Source organism: Schistocerca nitens, chromosome 2 (genome assembly GCF_023898315.1).
Source record: "Schistocerca nitens isolate TAMUIC-IGC-003100 chromosome 2, iqSchNite1.1, whole genome shotgun sequence".
Taxonomy (NCBI): Eukaryota; Metazoa; Arthropoda; class Insecta; order Orthoptera; family Acrididae; genus Schistocerca; species Schistocerca nitens.
The window spans coordinates 5129153-5144836 of NC_064615.1; the positions used below are offsets into that span (position 1 = coordinate 5129153).

The 15684-nt window shown below is 41.8% G+C and overlaps 1 protein-coding gene across 1 annotated transcript in view; it reads right to left on the reverse strand.

The window, feature by feature from the left end:
• Positions 1–4812: 4812 nt before the first annotated feature.
• Positions 4813–15684, reverse strand: part of LOC126237541 (transcriptional regulator ovo) — an 864856-nt gene continuing 853984 nt past the window's right edge. Inside the window, 4 exon segments of the mRNA XM_049947726.1 lie at positions 4813–7830; positions 7893–7945; positions 7947–8418; positions 13681–14938. Coding sequence (XP_049803683.1) covers positions 7464–7830; positions 7893–7945; positions 7947–8418; positions 13681–14744 — 1956 coding nt within the window. The 5' untranslated portion in view covers positions 14745–14938 and the 3' untranslated portion in view covers positions 4813–7463.

Sequence of the window (15684 nt, forward strand, 5' to 3'; positions counted from 1 at the left end):
GGCAGGATGTTGGACGCTAACGGCAGTTAGCCCCCGGACTTGTATCTGTGTAGAAGCTAAATGTGAATAAATCTGTATCTGAGAGAATTCTAGTTGTTTACCTACAACTATTCCATATTCCCTCCGCCTCAAATATTTTTCTACTTAGTCCATATGTATCGTTCTGTCCATATCGTGTGCTCAATCTAATGAAATTATCGATCACTGTAACTGAGCAGATCAACTTCTTGCCAGTTTGACGATTAGAGTCCCATTTCCTTGTACACACCGCTTTTTGCTTTTTCATCTCATGATGACCGTTTACCGAATGGCATTGTCACAATTGTGGTTTATGTGTCAGATTGCTGTAAAGCAGTCTTGCAGAGACGTCATTGGTCAATAATGCAGAAATTGTGCTAATTGTATCACTTGGGTTATCTGCATAGTTGTTAAAATACCACAACGTGGTAATCGTTAAACATTTAAAGTATAGTTTTTAGATGCGCCTTTGATTGGCAACCTGGGAAAGTGGCAGAAAATCGGTCAAAAATCATTGCGAAATTGTAAGTGGCAGTAAGAGATGGTCATGTGTTGGACTTCTTACAGAAAGTGCCATGATCACAGTAATTTAGCTGTGACCTGATGAATTTCCAAGTCATACACTTTTATGTCAAAGTGTCTTATGTCATAAATTATGGTAATATTTACCTCAATTTTTAAAAACTTTACCTCTACAGCTGATCTCTCTGATGAATCTTTCGCTACGGAATACAGTATCCACATGACAAGGCTCACACAATTGGAATAGTAATAAAAGGACGAGGAGGGGGAGTTGGTTTTTCGCCTTTTTGAAGTCATCCTATTGGTCTAAATAGAGGAGAGGGAGGTGACCTTGATTTTAATTTCCGTACTGGTACAGTGGATGTGTAACTTTGCACTGGGGCGTATCTTGACACATAACAGGTGTCTTGTTACATCCTGGCGTTGATTATGTCACACGTAGTTGCCCAAGAGGTATGGGTGGCAGACGCTTCATCAACTGACGCCTACCTAAGGTTGGGTAGGCACCGATTCACTACTGTCGCCACGACAACAACAAATATTGCAACACGCTTTTCTGAGAAAGATTTTCTCAGATTGTGGCAGAGTAGTGTAATTGTAATTAAGTTGACTATCAGATTGGAATGGATAGCTTAAATATTTTTTATTGTTGTGATTGAATATAGTTGCAGTTTGTCCAGCAGTTTCAGTAATGTTTTTATGTTTTTCAGTGCTGTATTATATATTTGCTTAGTGTTATTTCCGAGTGGATGTCACTCGAAATGTGACTAACGGGAACAAAATTTGTACACAAAATAGAGTACTTTCTCTCTCTAACTTATTTGTCTATCTTCTAATCTGCAATGGTTTCTACATGTTAGGTAAAAAGTACAAAATAGAACGACTCTATCAACAAGATCTCGCAGTAGTGGTAGTGGCCAGACAGGTTACAGGCACGCACTGCCACCCGCTGACCCGCACTCACCGGCTTGATCCGGCGAGTGCGTGAACTCACTTGCTTTCCTTTCACTGCACAAGCTCTGGGGGTGCACAGCTTCTGATGACACATTCGTACATTCTTAATGGAATGGCATACTATGGAAGAGGTTGACTGGCCAGCAAATAAAAACCAAACTCGTCTGGTTAAAACAGACTGTATTGTTGAAATCTTGCATCTTCCAATTAAGTCTGATTTATATTCAGATTCTTTCAGTGAACTGTAAATATTTTACTGCCTATTTTCCAGCGTAGTACACAGTAATTTATTCTCTACCTGAAATTACATTATTCCACAATATCATTTCATAAGTAAGTGTGGACATGGAAATGAAATATCGCTACCACATGTTAAATTTGCCACATAGGAACAATCATTTACCAAGAATATTCTGATTTTATATTTGTGCGTTTTGCATCTAGGAATTTTCACAATTAGTATTATGCCATTTTGATGTTTGTTGCAGTGGCTGGAACCCAAATTCACAACTTACAACATTAAACATATTTTTGATATGCAATGTTTTGGATACTGTCGCTTATTTCAAGTTTTTTATTGTTTTGAGTCGCACATCTCTGACAAGTGAATAATACACGTGTGATCTTACAAACAGAGAGAGGGAGCGAGAGGGAGAGAGAGAGAGAGGGGTGGGTTGAGTTAATCAGTTTCAATTTCTCTTCTTCCTATTCCATTCATGGGTAATACAGGGAACGAATGCCAACCATCATACCTCCATGTAGGCCAGGTCAACATCGCGGCTAATATGAGAGACGTAAAATGGAGGAATTAATATACTACCTTAATCGTCTTACAACATCCACTCCAAAAATTTTAAATATCAGCTCTTCTGCATTGCACTGTGTTTACCTTGTCATGCCACTCAAGAGTTTTGAATGTTCCTGGGATACCCACATTGTATTAATTAAGTCTAAGATTAAATAGTTAGCTACATAATATGGTTATTTTTACAAAACTGTTTCAGTATCTAAAGGTGTATTCGTGAGGTATTAAAATAGATAATTTCTGAAGGCATTTTAAATTTCTGTAGGAAAAATTTTTTAGTCAGTCAGATATAAGGTACTAAAATGATTTGTGCTTAAATATGTAAGCATTCCTGAGTAGCATTCAGAATCATGTTTATGAATGAGATTATGTGATGCAAATTAATTCCCTGACTCAATTGTCACCAAAACTTATAATCACACACAGTACAAAAGTCGTTGGAAAAAGGGGCCAAGAGTATGTCTACTATGTGATTTCCAATCCAATCTATCAGCACACACATCAGGAAGTTTTGAAGATACTGTTTTACATATTGATTTTCCTTAGTCCTTTACTGATACTCACAAGGGTACATCCTGTCTGTTTTTGGTGTTATCTTTTACCCACTGACACCGATTTTTAAAATGTTTATATTGGTAATTCCTTCATAGAACTTATCATAATATTTGTGTCACAAATAAACATTATTACTTATAGGATGAAAGGACACTCAAGTGTGCTGTAAATAAGAGCAAATCCAATCTTAAGCCCCATGACATACCAATAGCACTTTGTTCCTTGTTAGCTGTCCAAACTGATAGAGCTGTGAAATGCTACACTCTGCTTTCTATTAGGTAAATATCAAGTAAACCTGTTATCAGTTTATTGATAGCTTAAACTTTCAATATAAAGGCAATTTTAATTGATTGAAAATTTTATGTTTGCAGAAGTGTCCAACCACTTTTGAGTACATTAACTTCAACAGAACTTTTGAGAGAAATTGAAATAATTGCATTTACTAATTCTTGGTCTCTATTTAATACATATTTTAATTTGTTCCTAAACATACTTTGCCTGTGTAGTACACAGAATGTCTTGGGAGGAAAAGCAAAGAATAGTATATAGTATTCAGTAATTGGTACTCTAGCATACAGTCAGTACAGTTTGTATATACTGCTTGCACAAAAACACTTAAAACTGAAGAAATCCTGATAAACGTCCTCTTCAGTGCCTGTAGATGATAAAAGCTCATTGCAGTTACATGAATAATCTCTCTGTTTACTGTTAAATCTGTCTCTCTTTGATGATATCACAGTTATGTCAGCATTGTTTCTTTAAGGAATTTCTTGAAGGAGAGAATAAGACCGACACCTCAGTAATTCCATAAAAAAGTGAATGTATATTTAATTGTTGATTATGATGTATAATCTTCATTTGTGGATCCATACCCTTCTGCCTGAGATGTGGCATTATTCTTTTGCTGAAACCATTTCAGAAATATGCAGTATGAGAAGTACATAAATGTTGCTGTTTAAGTAAATAATTTTCTTTTTCTAAGTCCATTTGTTGCCTTAGTAGCCAACATACTTCTAGCACAGTTCTTCATTGGATTGTGCCAATTTTGGAGGTCAAAATGTGACACCATTGAGGCTACTGCCTAGTAACTTGACAGGAGAGTAATGAAATGTATATATGAATGCTTAAGTATTGTCACTATCCAGTGAGTGAGTAATGTGTCATCCATATAAGATGGAGTGGTCCTATTGTGAGGCACCTTATTTTTGTGTTGATTCTTTATCACTGAAGCATTTGACAGATAAATGTAGTTGAAGATAAAATCAGTATGTGGTAATATGTAAGGGTTTTATGACATCTGTGCACACAAATAAACATATTGATCTTCCAGTTCTGTGACTGAGATATTGAGAGCAGAAAGAAACAAGATTGATTTGCCTCTATTAATAGTCTCCTAGGGTTCTGCAAACAAATTGTTTATTTTTAATGTTGTGATCGATGATTTTAACAATGAGATAATAAATAATGTTAGCACCAACATACTGCATGGTGTGTTTGGTGTAAAAATAGAAGTGTTGTCACATACTCAGTGTAGAGGGCTATCTGTGCCTGTCTTAAGTACAAAATGATTGTTGCAAACAGATAAAAAATAGAAATATGGAGTAGTTATAGAGATCTCTCAAAAACACTTCTACAAAGGAGTATGACATTTGCGAATATTTTATGAGTTTCAAACATTTAGCCTTACTAATGAAAGTTGTTATGTTATGGGACAGTAAATAAAAACAGTCACTAATTGTGTAAAAATATTATTAATCTGGTAAAAAAGATACAGTTGTATGTAATTTGAAGGACATTGAGACTCTTTAAGTTTTAACTAATGCTAAGAAACAGTTCACTTATTTCAGTCTGTTCTGTATTTTATTATATATTTTATGATATGGAAAACAGTGCTGCAATCATATATGCATAGCCATAAAAATCTTTATTTTCTTTGTATTTTAATATCTCATAAATAAAATATCTTAAATTGTATAACAACGTTTATTACACATATATAAACATTATATAAAAATATGAATTGGCAACAAATGTTTGGCCTTCATAACTGCTATACCTAATATAATTACCTCAACTGATTGGGAAAAATAGTATACATATTATAGGATTTGTCTAAATGATCTCACTCATTACACCATTTTCACTTGATATGCACCACTGCTTCACCTCAAACACAAGGATGATCAGTTATTTACTCTCTTTGTAATTAAGTCTTAATTTTAAATGACAGTTTGATATGTTTATGCTTTGTGATGTTGAGATGAAAATGTCAGTTGCTATTGAAGTCTGACAAATACTCTGGTGATCAAATGGGCTACAATAAATAACGTGATTCACAAGAGAGATAGTGAGTTTCTTACACAGTCACGAAAATAATTTCAAGGAGAAGAGTATGTCATTGATGTGTGGACATGTGGAGAAATGAAAGTGATACTTATGGTAAATATAAATTGATAGTTGTATCTACATAAAGTAATCTCAGTTACGCGTATTTAAAACAGTATGTTTACTCCCAGTCTACTGAACAATATTATGAAGGAACTACCAGCAACAGTTAAATCAGAGGCCTCCTTTGTAAGGGTAGTGTTTTCTTCGCTCTGTTTTGTGAATGACGTGAAGGAGATGATTCTGCTGAAATATCACCCAGTGTTGTATATGGATTATCAAATACTGGAAAACTGCAGAAACTACTCACGATATCAATAACTATAACCACAAAAAATAGATGAATTATAAAATTTTGGAGAATTTATGGGGCTGTGAAATTGTTAGTGAAAGTGTAAAAGGAAAGAATTGCATGAAGAAAGTTGCTCATAACAAGAAAAACATCCCCAGTCTTCCAGAGGCAATGCCATGGTGTACACACAGAAATAACTTAGAACTGCTGGCCAATATGACTAATGCATTAAGCAGCAATTAAGTTGAAATTAATTGTGTGTGTGTGTGTGCACAGACATCGTCTATGAAGTGATGAATATGTTATTTTAGAGAAGATAAGTACCTACATTTATAATACTGATTAACAGATCATACCTTGTCACTGAAATAGGTTTCTCATCTTTCAATAAATAGCTATCATAACTGCACTCAATTGTACTGGAGTATGTTACAGTTTCATGTCTAGACATGTCAAAATTTACTGTTTTGGATATAATTTCTGGAGACATAGTAGTGTTGTATGACATTTTTGTACTTATTTGTGTTTAACAGCTTCAATTAGATTCTCTTTTTAAAATCCAAATATATTTTTTATGGCACATGACTCTCTTAGCTTTTTCATCCAATGCTTTTATGTTACTGAGCTATAACAAGCGATCCATGTCAGAGAGGCAGTTAACAACACAGATTAATTAGGAGTAGGTAAGTGCGGATTTGCACACATTATGATATCAAAATATTTAGTTATGCTAGTGATATTGCTATTACTAGTTACACCAGTGATATTATTATTGTTTTGCACCGATATGTGAAACTCAGAAGTACTAAGAACATTGTAAGAAATCATAATAACCACAAACAGTAGTTACTTACGTTCATTAATTTACGAAACGTAATATATAGGGTGTTCCAAAGTTTTTGCATGAAATTTGTGAGGGCGACAGATCGCGTCATGTGGAACAACTTTCGCTAGAGGTGCTTCCCCAAGGCTAGGCGTTTCTTATTGTAATTGCGGGCCATAGGATACCGTGAGGAAGTGTCAGCGACCATTAAGTCTCTAACAACAGTTGCCCACGACGTGATCGATCAACACTAGACTTTGATTTACGTTTGAAACATCCTCTATTTGTGATAACTGAATAAATTTGGTTAACTATGAAGCTGGAGTCGTAACGAACCATCTGAGACACTTTCCATTTTATTGAATGATTATTTTGGTCTCACATTGCTCCACACACTATCATATCTCAGAAAAGCAGACGGTATTACCTTATGTCAAGGATGTTCTGGTCTCACTATGGAATTTCTCCACATGTTACTCTTTATCCTTAATATGATTTTGTCGTTATTTTCTTGAAAGAATATTGTAACAAAGTTATATTTTTCTTTTTCGAGTAGTATAATATTCCAGCGTTTATGAAAGAATACTGACATCTGTGTTTTCAGCAAAAATGCTTGATAAAATGTGAACGAGTCATTTTTGTGCTACTCCGTGAAGTTTTGGACAGTGGTTTGGTATGGTCATCTTCATCGCCTCCGCCGAAATTATCGTTGTGATATAATTATTTACATTCTTATACAAAACTTAAAAACAAGTATTAAATAATAACAATAAAATAATAATAGTAATAATACTGAGAGATCAGCAGGAGTAAAAAGAAAAACGGGACGTTTATAACTTTCCACGCTTATTGAAATTCACAGGGCCATCTATAAACTAAAATATGCAGTGTAGTTTATATAAAATGCACTGGGTGTCCACGAGATAAAAAAAAATTACATTTGCTAATGACAGTGACGTAGTTGGTGACTCGGAAATACGGACTGACCAACAAAGCCAAATGCTCTGAAGATGGTAACATTAGTGCCAACACAGCCACTGGACAAAAAGTCTGTTTCGAAGCATGCTGCGACCGTTATAGAGGAGAAGGAGCCGTCCGCGCCGCAGTGATCACGAGGCTTTGGGAGCGGCGTACCGGTTCTTGTTTGTGGACGGCTTGGACACGCCGCTGCCGCCGCCGCCGCCGCCGCCGCCTGCCCCCGGTGTCAGATTCTTCTGCGCGATGTGTGTCTGGTAGTGCTTTGCGAGGTGCGCCTTCTGGCGGAAGCTCTTGCCGCACAGCGTGCAGGAGAAGGGCTTCTCGCCGGTGTGCGTCCTGATGTGCACGTTCACCGAGTACTTGTCCTTGAAGCCCTTGCTGCAGATGCTGCAGTAGTGCAGCGAGCGCTCCTTGCGCGCGCCGGGCGTGCTGCCGGCCGCGCCCTGCTGCGCCGCCCCCTTGGCCGCGGAGCTCTGCTTCTTGGAGTACTTCTTGGGCCTCGGCGGCGCCTGCGGCGGCGGCGGCGTCTGGTGCTGCGGTGCGGGGGGCGACGACAGCGCGTGGTGGTGCGGCTGCTGGTGGGGGTGGTGCTGTTGGTGGTGGTGGTGCTGGTGGTGGTGGTGGTGGTGCTGGTGGTGGTGGTTCAGAGGGATCAGCGCGAGCCCGTCGTGGGTGGGGGGCGGGAGCCGCGCCATGTACATGGGCGCGTGCTGCTGGTCGTGCGGCTGTTGCTCCATCACGCAGAACCGCTTCGCCGACTCCACGACCTCGTTCGTGATGTTCCGTATCTTCTCGTCGAAGCCTCCCGGGAACGAGAAGAGGATGTCGTCGACGCTGGTGGCGGGCGGGGAGTGGTGGTCGCCGTCGTCGAACATGGCGGCCCTGCCCGCCGGCCCGCTGTCCAGCTGGAGGTGCTGCACCAGCGGCTTCTTGTCGGCGCTGTCCTCCGCCGCCGCCTCGGGCACGAACACCGGCGACTCGGCCGCCGTCGGCGTCTTGGAGCCGCTGCCGGGCGGCGTGGACAGCGCGCGACGCAGCTCCGCGTGCCCGTCCTTCAGGCAGTCGCTCTTGTGGACGCCGTTGTACCTGCAGGGGCGGCAAAGTTCTCTCGTTACTGGCGTAGCTGAGCTGTGGCAGCCGGGGCGCGTGATTCCGAGGGCCGGCAGTTTTATCACGGGCCAAAGAAAAAGGACAATGGAGGAGTGGGAGGGGAAGGAGGAGGCAGAAGAAGAAGAAGAAGAAAAGAAATGACTGGAGACCACTGAAATGACACGAGGCAGAGGTGTATGAAAGAAAATCGTGAGATTCGCACTGGACTATGTTCAGTAACAGCTTTCAGGAAAATACATGACCTCACAAGAGAAACTGGTATTTGAATTATTAGGGTCATCTAAAAAGTTCTGCACACACTTTACGACAAAATTGAAGAAAATAATTTATTTTACAAAATACGTATACAGGCCATCAATATTGTCACCATTCTTGCTCATGACAGCTTCCCATCGGTTTGGGACAGCTTCCCATCGGTTTGGGAACTTCTGCATTGTGGATAGGGCACCTTCATCGTTGAGCTGCCTGTTTGCTCAGGTCGTCACCTCACCGGAATCTTCATCAATTGTAACAAAAGATTTTTCACCGAGTTGTTCCTTCAATTTGGGAAACAAATCAAACTCTGGTGGGCTCATATCAGAACTGTATGTCTGGTTGGTGGGGAAGTATTTGCCATCCATATTTGTCGAGCGTTTCTATCACTGGCTGGGCGGTATGCGGTCTTGCATTATAGTGCAGAATGAGGTCACCAACTGCAAGTATGTCAGGCCTACTTTGACGAATTTTCGGGCGCAAAACATCTTGCAGAAGCAGCTTGTGGTACGCGCCTGCTACAGATGTCTCCCTGGCCACTCTATTTGAAGCTATGAGTCTACTCACGTCACACGCAAAGCTTATCGCCAGTTTCATCATTGAATGTTGGCGGCGTAACTTTTTTGGGCGTGGAGAGACGGAACTTTTTCATTGTGACGACTGAGACTTCAGTTCTGGCTCAAAATCTCGTATTCAGGTTTCATCAACTGCAAGAACCCTTTTCAGAAACTGTTCTCCTTCTGTTCGATAACATTGAAGCAATCTTTTCTTTTTCCGATTCTTTTGCGAACTGCTCTTCCCTCATGTCATACGGAACCCATCTGGCAGCAACTTTTCTCATCTGTAACTGTTTCCTCACATGCTTTTTTGTCAATTTTCTCTCAAAATATCATTAAAAATAACGTGAGAGGTATAGTTTGTTGCAGTTGATGGCTTTCCACTTCCTGGGTTGTCCACAGTGCTTAGCCGGCCTTCACGGAAACGAGCAGACTACCGTGACACTGTGCTACCATCCAGTACACTATTCCCACATACTTCTCTCAAAGCGTTGTGCATTTTCGTTGCGTTCTTTCCAGCAAAAACAGATTTGCCAAATGCGAGCTTAAAATAATCAGTCCAAAGACGGAGACTCAGAGTGACCTATGACAAATGATCACCCAGAAGACATCACAAAAGATTGCGGAGCCTTTGGAACATCAGGAACTCCAACTCAAAAAGATTACGCACGTAGGTAGGCTGCTGCGACCGGAATCAGTTAATACAAAAGTTCATTAGGCTTACAGCTGCTTCATAGTGTGCAATAACTTTCACTAAAAAAACGTTTATACTTAGGTAGCAGCGGCTTTCCTTTGGGTGTAGCAATTAAGAAACTGATTAGGAACTACATAGACGAATGTCCACTTTCATTTAGTTATAACCCTTCTACTGGGCATTGCATCACGTCGCAGTTTAACAAAAATGTTATTTCGACATACTTCCTACGGTCAAATGAACAGGAAATTTTATTTGAAATTATTCAAACTTACAATTCTGAAGATATTTACAAAGCTACATCCAGTAGGAGGGTTAGGCGAAATGTAAGTGGACATTCGCCAGCACAGTACATCAGGTAATACGGGTTACGTACCGCCTTTTGCGACTTTTTTGGACCATATAGGCATTTCGGTTTATTTCAAAGCATTTTCAGTTAACACTGTAACAATTTGGATTTTATTACAAATCTGTTTCTCAACCCATAAACAATTCTCATGTTGTTACATCACTGCTGTTAAACAATATTCAATTATAATTATTAATCATGATCTTTTGTTTCCTACGTCGTTCTTAATGTTCTTCCACACATAGGTACTCGATTGTTAGAACATTGTACTTCACTAACGCTGGATATATTTACGTTTTCATGTTGTGTGGATACATTTACACCTTGTGTAGTTTGTTTTGGTACTGTATGATGTGACAGTCGTTTGTATTGTTTCCAGTGGCTGTTGGAGCGTGCGTGAGTTTATATTTTTTGACTAGTGTGTGTGTGTGTGTGTGTGTGTGTGTGTGTGTGTGTGTGTGTGTGCGCGCATGTGTGTGCAGTCAGTTCAGGTTGAGAGCTGAGTTATGAATTTTTAACTTAGATTGCTAAAACCTTGTAAAATTTACGATTTCAGTAGGGTGTAAGACAGGACTTTTATGGACTCAGTTCAGTATTTATCATACAATTGGGCATCTAATAACTGTACTTACATAATGTATAACATGTAAATTATGTCTTCCCTTGTACAAAATTTGGTGTAGTAATATTTAATTGTTTAGTAGGAATGTAACATTTTCCGCTCTTTAATGTTCTAGGGTTAACTTGACCGAGTGACTGAGTGAGTGAGTGAATGAGAGTGGTGTAATGTAAAACATGAGAACTGCTAACGACCTTGACAAAAAGGCTTGATAAAAAAAAATTGTTGCAGTAAGCACTGAAGATCTTTTGCAATAAAGCGATACGCTTATGGTCTAAATAAGACCCATTACAGTCGCAAAAGACGGTATGTAACTTGTATTACTTGTATAACTGCGAGTGCTTAAGAAAGGAGGCCTAAAACAAAACAAAAAGAGACAACATATACAGTACATCAATTTCTCCATTGGTGGACCGATAGCAAAAGCATTGAAACCGTCGCCAAAATCGGCGGTTGTTTCTATTTTGTAGATGTATTTCTTTAAAGTTATTACACATTACTCTTACAGCATTACTCCCAACCAGCTTGCACAACAGATATGTCATCCAGAGAGGGTCTCCTGCTTGCTAACTGCGACAGAAAGTCACCTGGCCATGGAATGGCTATGAATTGTGTGTTAATTGTGCTATTAAAATCATCGCACGTGCGTAAAGAACCATTTCTTGACGATGAGGACTAGCGTTACACAGTTGCTCGTGGCATTTTATCGGCGACTTTCGTTTCTAGTAAGCTGTCCAGTTTGTTCTAGAGAGAGTAGAGATAGCTCAGTATAGGCTGCCAATGGTAAACCTTAGGAGTACTGGTCTGCATGCATATAAATGTGGTTTCGTGCTGAGACGAACCTCCTTAGCTAGTACAAAGAGGTGCACAAATTCTTCTTCCAACGCTGCCTGCCCCTATCTCCTCCGCAGCCACTAAAGGAGCTCAGCCCGTCACAACGGAAACAGAAGAGTACATGTGTACTGAAGCACACCGGTCAAGGCAAGGCAACTTGGGTTTCCATACGACTGGCAAGTTGCACGGGACCCCGTTCAACCTACTGCACCTGACCACAGGTTGTTCTATTAAGCCATTGTGACTACAGAATAGCCAGGTATATGTTTGCGTACATAGTTTCACTGCTACTTAGTTATCTTAACTGTGGAAGCAGCAAGATGAGACAAACCAAACTTAAGTGAGACTGAGGAGAAATTAAGAATTGGGAAATATACATCAGTCACGAAACAGGACTCAAGTCCGGCAGGGGAAAAGCTTTCGTGTGTTAGTGACACAGCTTCAGATAAATCGGTAGGTGTCTCATAATGCATTTTTGTGTAAAAAATATACTAACCACCCATTCGGAAACCACGAGTACGTTACGATATGTTTGTAAATTTGACCAAAAGTTTCGTCATTCCATAAATATTTTCAAAGAGGACAAGCACTTAGTGGTTGAAAAACGTGTGTCAGTGTGTGCTAAGGACTTGAGACCATTTAGCAGTACAGAGGAAAACGGCTTTCTAAATTTTGGACAAACATTGCTGGCAATAGAAAAAAAAAATGGTTCAGTGGATATTAAAAACCACATTTGTGTAGTATGCAACGTAGTGGAAAGAAAAGATAGTATGAAAGAAAAGATTCTCTTTTTCAGACATGAAGGTTTCACATCAACATAATGTGAAAAAGAAAGTTCTCGTTTGTTAAAATGAATTTGTGGAAGTTAGAACGAACTATTTTGATCACTTTGAATGAATCCGGCGAACCCACAACACACATCCTGCAAAAAGTAATTAAAATTGGTATAACTGTGGTCATTTTTGGCTGAAACACATTAAGGTCACAGAAATTAGAGTTCCAAAACGATACTTTAGTTGGCGTTACACCATAATAGTCATGTTCAGGTTCTTAGGTGCGAAGGATTTCGATTTTCAGCTATGGTTCAGCTTACTACGGAAAACTTGTATCAGAGGTAATCTCGATGTTGACAGGACGTTGAACCCTAATCTTCCTTCCTTCATTTCGAAAGACGGTGAAGTTGAAGAGAGAACCGTTCATATTCAAATAAATAAGTAAGTCCGAGATTCGCCGAAAAAAGACAAATAAAATCCATCATTTGCTGGCCTACGATTCCCGGCGGGGTCAGGGATTTTCTCTGCCTCGTGATGACTGGGTGTTGTGTGATGTCCTTAGGTTAGTTAGGTTTAGGTAGTTCTAAGTTCTAGGGGACTGATGACCATAGATGTTAAGTCCCATAGTGCTCAGAGCCATTTGAACCCAAAATGGCTTTATCTTACACTGAGCGTCGCCTTGTAATAGTCGGGTAGAAAACGACTTTTCACTAACCTCTGAGACCTGCTGATAACACTATAGTAAAAGCGTACGGAATAAACTGCTACGTAGCGTAGCACAGGGGGAAGATGGGCAGACAAGAAAGATTCCTTTGGCCCGCTTGGTTTGGGCACAGCTCGTCTCGGATAGGAGTGGAGCGGCCTACCCGTTTTGCTGGCATTGTGCGGCAGCTTCCCTGTTGGCCATCAGGCAAGCATGGGCAGGTTAAAAGCGGATTATGCACACCTCCGCTACCACACCAGACTCTCTGTTATTACACTCAGAGAAAGTCAAATGCGGTGCTGCAGTGACAGTTATTTTACAGCACGATGCAGCTCTGCTTCCTAAAGGCCTTTATGTTAACTGACTCCGTCTGTGGAGGCTCACGGACTCACACAAGCTCTAATGTTTAATTGTAGAGAGAAGTCTTGGAAAGAAGTGAATAAGATATGAAATTTACCTGTTCAAGAAGGCCCCTTTGCCTTGAAGCGCACTCCTCAGCAGCGAGTCCACATTGGTGCCACTGTTGTTGTCGCCAATCTTCCAGTCGTTGTTGTTGTTGGAAGCCGCGGTCTGGCCCGTAGCGCCACCAAACGTTTCGGCGTCGGCGCCGGTCTCCATCATCGGCGACGACTCGGAGATGTGCTCGTAGCTGTACTGCTGCTGCTGCTGCTCCGTCTTGATGTCGTGGGCCATGGCCTGGTGCGGGCTGAGCGTGCTGGCGTCCCGGTGGTGGCTGTGCGGCTGGTGCGGGTGGTAGCCGTTGGAGTGGAAGGGCGGGCCGTCGGTGTGCGGCTGCCCGTCGCCGGGCACGATGCTCAGGATGGCGTCGATGTCGAGCGCCGCCTGCTGCTGCTGCTGCTGCCGCTGCTGGGCGGCCATCTGCCGCAGGCCGGCCTCCGGGGCGCCGCCGGCGGGGGCGGCGGAGGCGGCGCCGCGGTCGCCCTTGGCGGCCACGGCGGCCGCCTCCGGGGGGCGGTACCACGTGGCGGCGGCGCCGGCCGGCTGCTGCTCGTTGCCGTGCAGCACCGTCAGCGTGTAGATGGCGCCGTCCGTGTTGCCGCCCCCGGCCGCCCCCGGCCGGCCGCCGCCCCCGGGCGTGGCCGGCTCCTTGTGGCTGGACGAGCCCGACGCGTCGCTGTCCTGGCTCCAGCAGTACGTGTTGAGGTCCTCGAAGAAGGCCGTCTCGAGGCGCACCGTCTCCTTGTCGCACTGCGGCGGCGACGACCAGAAGCCGTGCTCGGAGAACGCCAGCGCCCCCGGGTCCCCGGCGGCGTTGGCGGCGCCCGCCGCGGACGTCACCACCAGGTGGTTGTTGTTGGCCTCCTTGAGCTCCTGGAACGCGCTCATCTGGGCGGCGCCGCTGTTGACCGAGGAGTTCTCGATGAATATGCCCATGGACTTCATCAGCGAGCGGTTGAAGGTCAGCGCGTGCGGCGCGTCGCCCACGTCGGGGGCCACGACGAAATCGAAGAAGTCCGTCTTTGATATGTCTTCCGCTCTGAAAGCCTCTGTGATATCCATTATCACGGGGGGTGGGGTCCTCCAACGAATGTGCGTTCTTGTACACGGAAGACTCTGCAGTGTCAACTCTACTCAGGATTCTCGGTGTCCTCTGCCTGTTATTCCATAACTCTGCGATGGCTGCAAGCGAGGTGGTGCTGTCTACGTCAGCGGCAAAATGCAGTCACGCCTTTCTCGTTTCATCACGTCTCCACCTGCGAAACAAACAGTGAACTGTTATTATTTTTGTTCACCTTATCAAAACTGTTGTGTAATGTAAACACATTATGTCTCGATTTAACGAAAGAGAATAAAAACACACAGACTCTATTGCTATGTAATTTAAACAATATAATTAAAAATGTGCGTCATAAAGGAAATAACACGCATTCCATGAAACCGAATACAACTGATGCTCTGAAAATAAAAACCAAAGTTTGAAAGCAACTAAAAACAGCATTGTCTAATATCATGATCATTAATAACCATTTCGTTTTAACTGATCAGAGAACTCGGTAATTTAGGAGTTTATATGTAGTATTAGCAAGCGGTAAAGGGAATCAAAGAGAAATTTGGAGTAAGAAGAAATACAGACCCTCAGGTTTGGCAATGGCATTGAATTCTGTCAAAGACAGCAAATGACTTGGAAGAGCAGTTGAACGGATCGTACAGTTTCTTGAAATGAGGATATAAGATGAAAGTGAACAGAAGCAAGACAAGGATAATGGAATGCAGTTGAATCGAATCAGGTGATGCTGAGGGAACTACATTAGGAAACGAGACACTTAAAGTAGTAGACAGTTTTTGCTATTTGGGCAGCAAAATAGCTGATGATGGCCGAAGTCGAGTGGATAGAAAATGTAGTCTGGCAACGGCAAGAAAGGCGTCTCTGAAGGAGAGAAATTTGTTAACGTCGAATATAGACTTGAGCGTTAGGACGTCTTTTCTGAAGAGTAGCCAT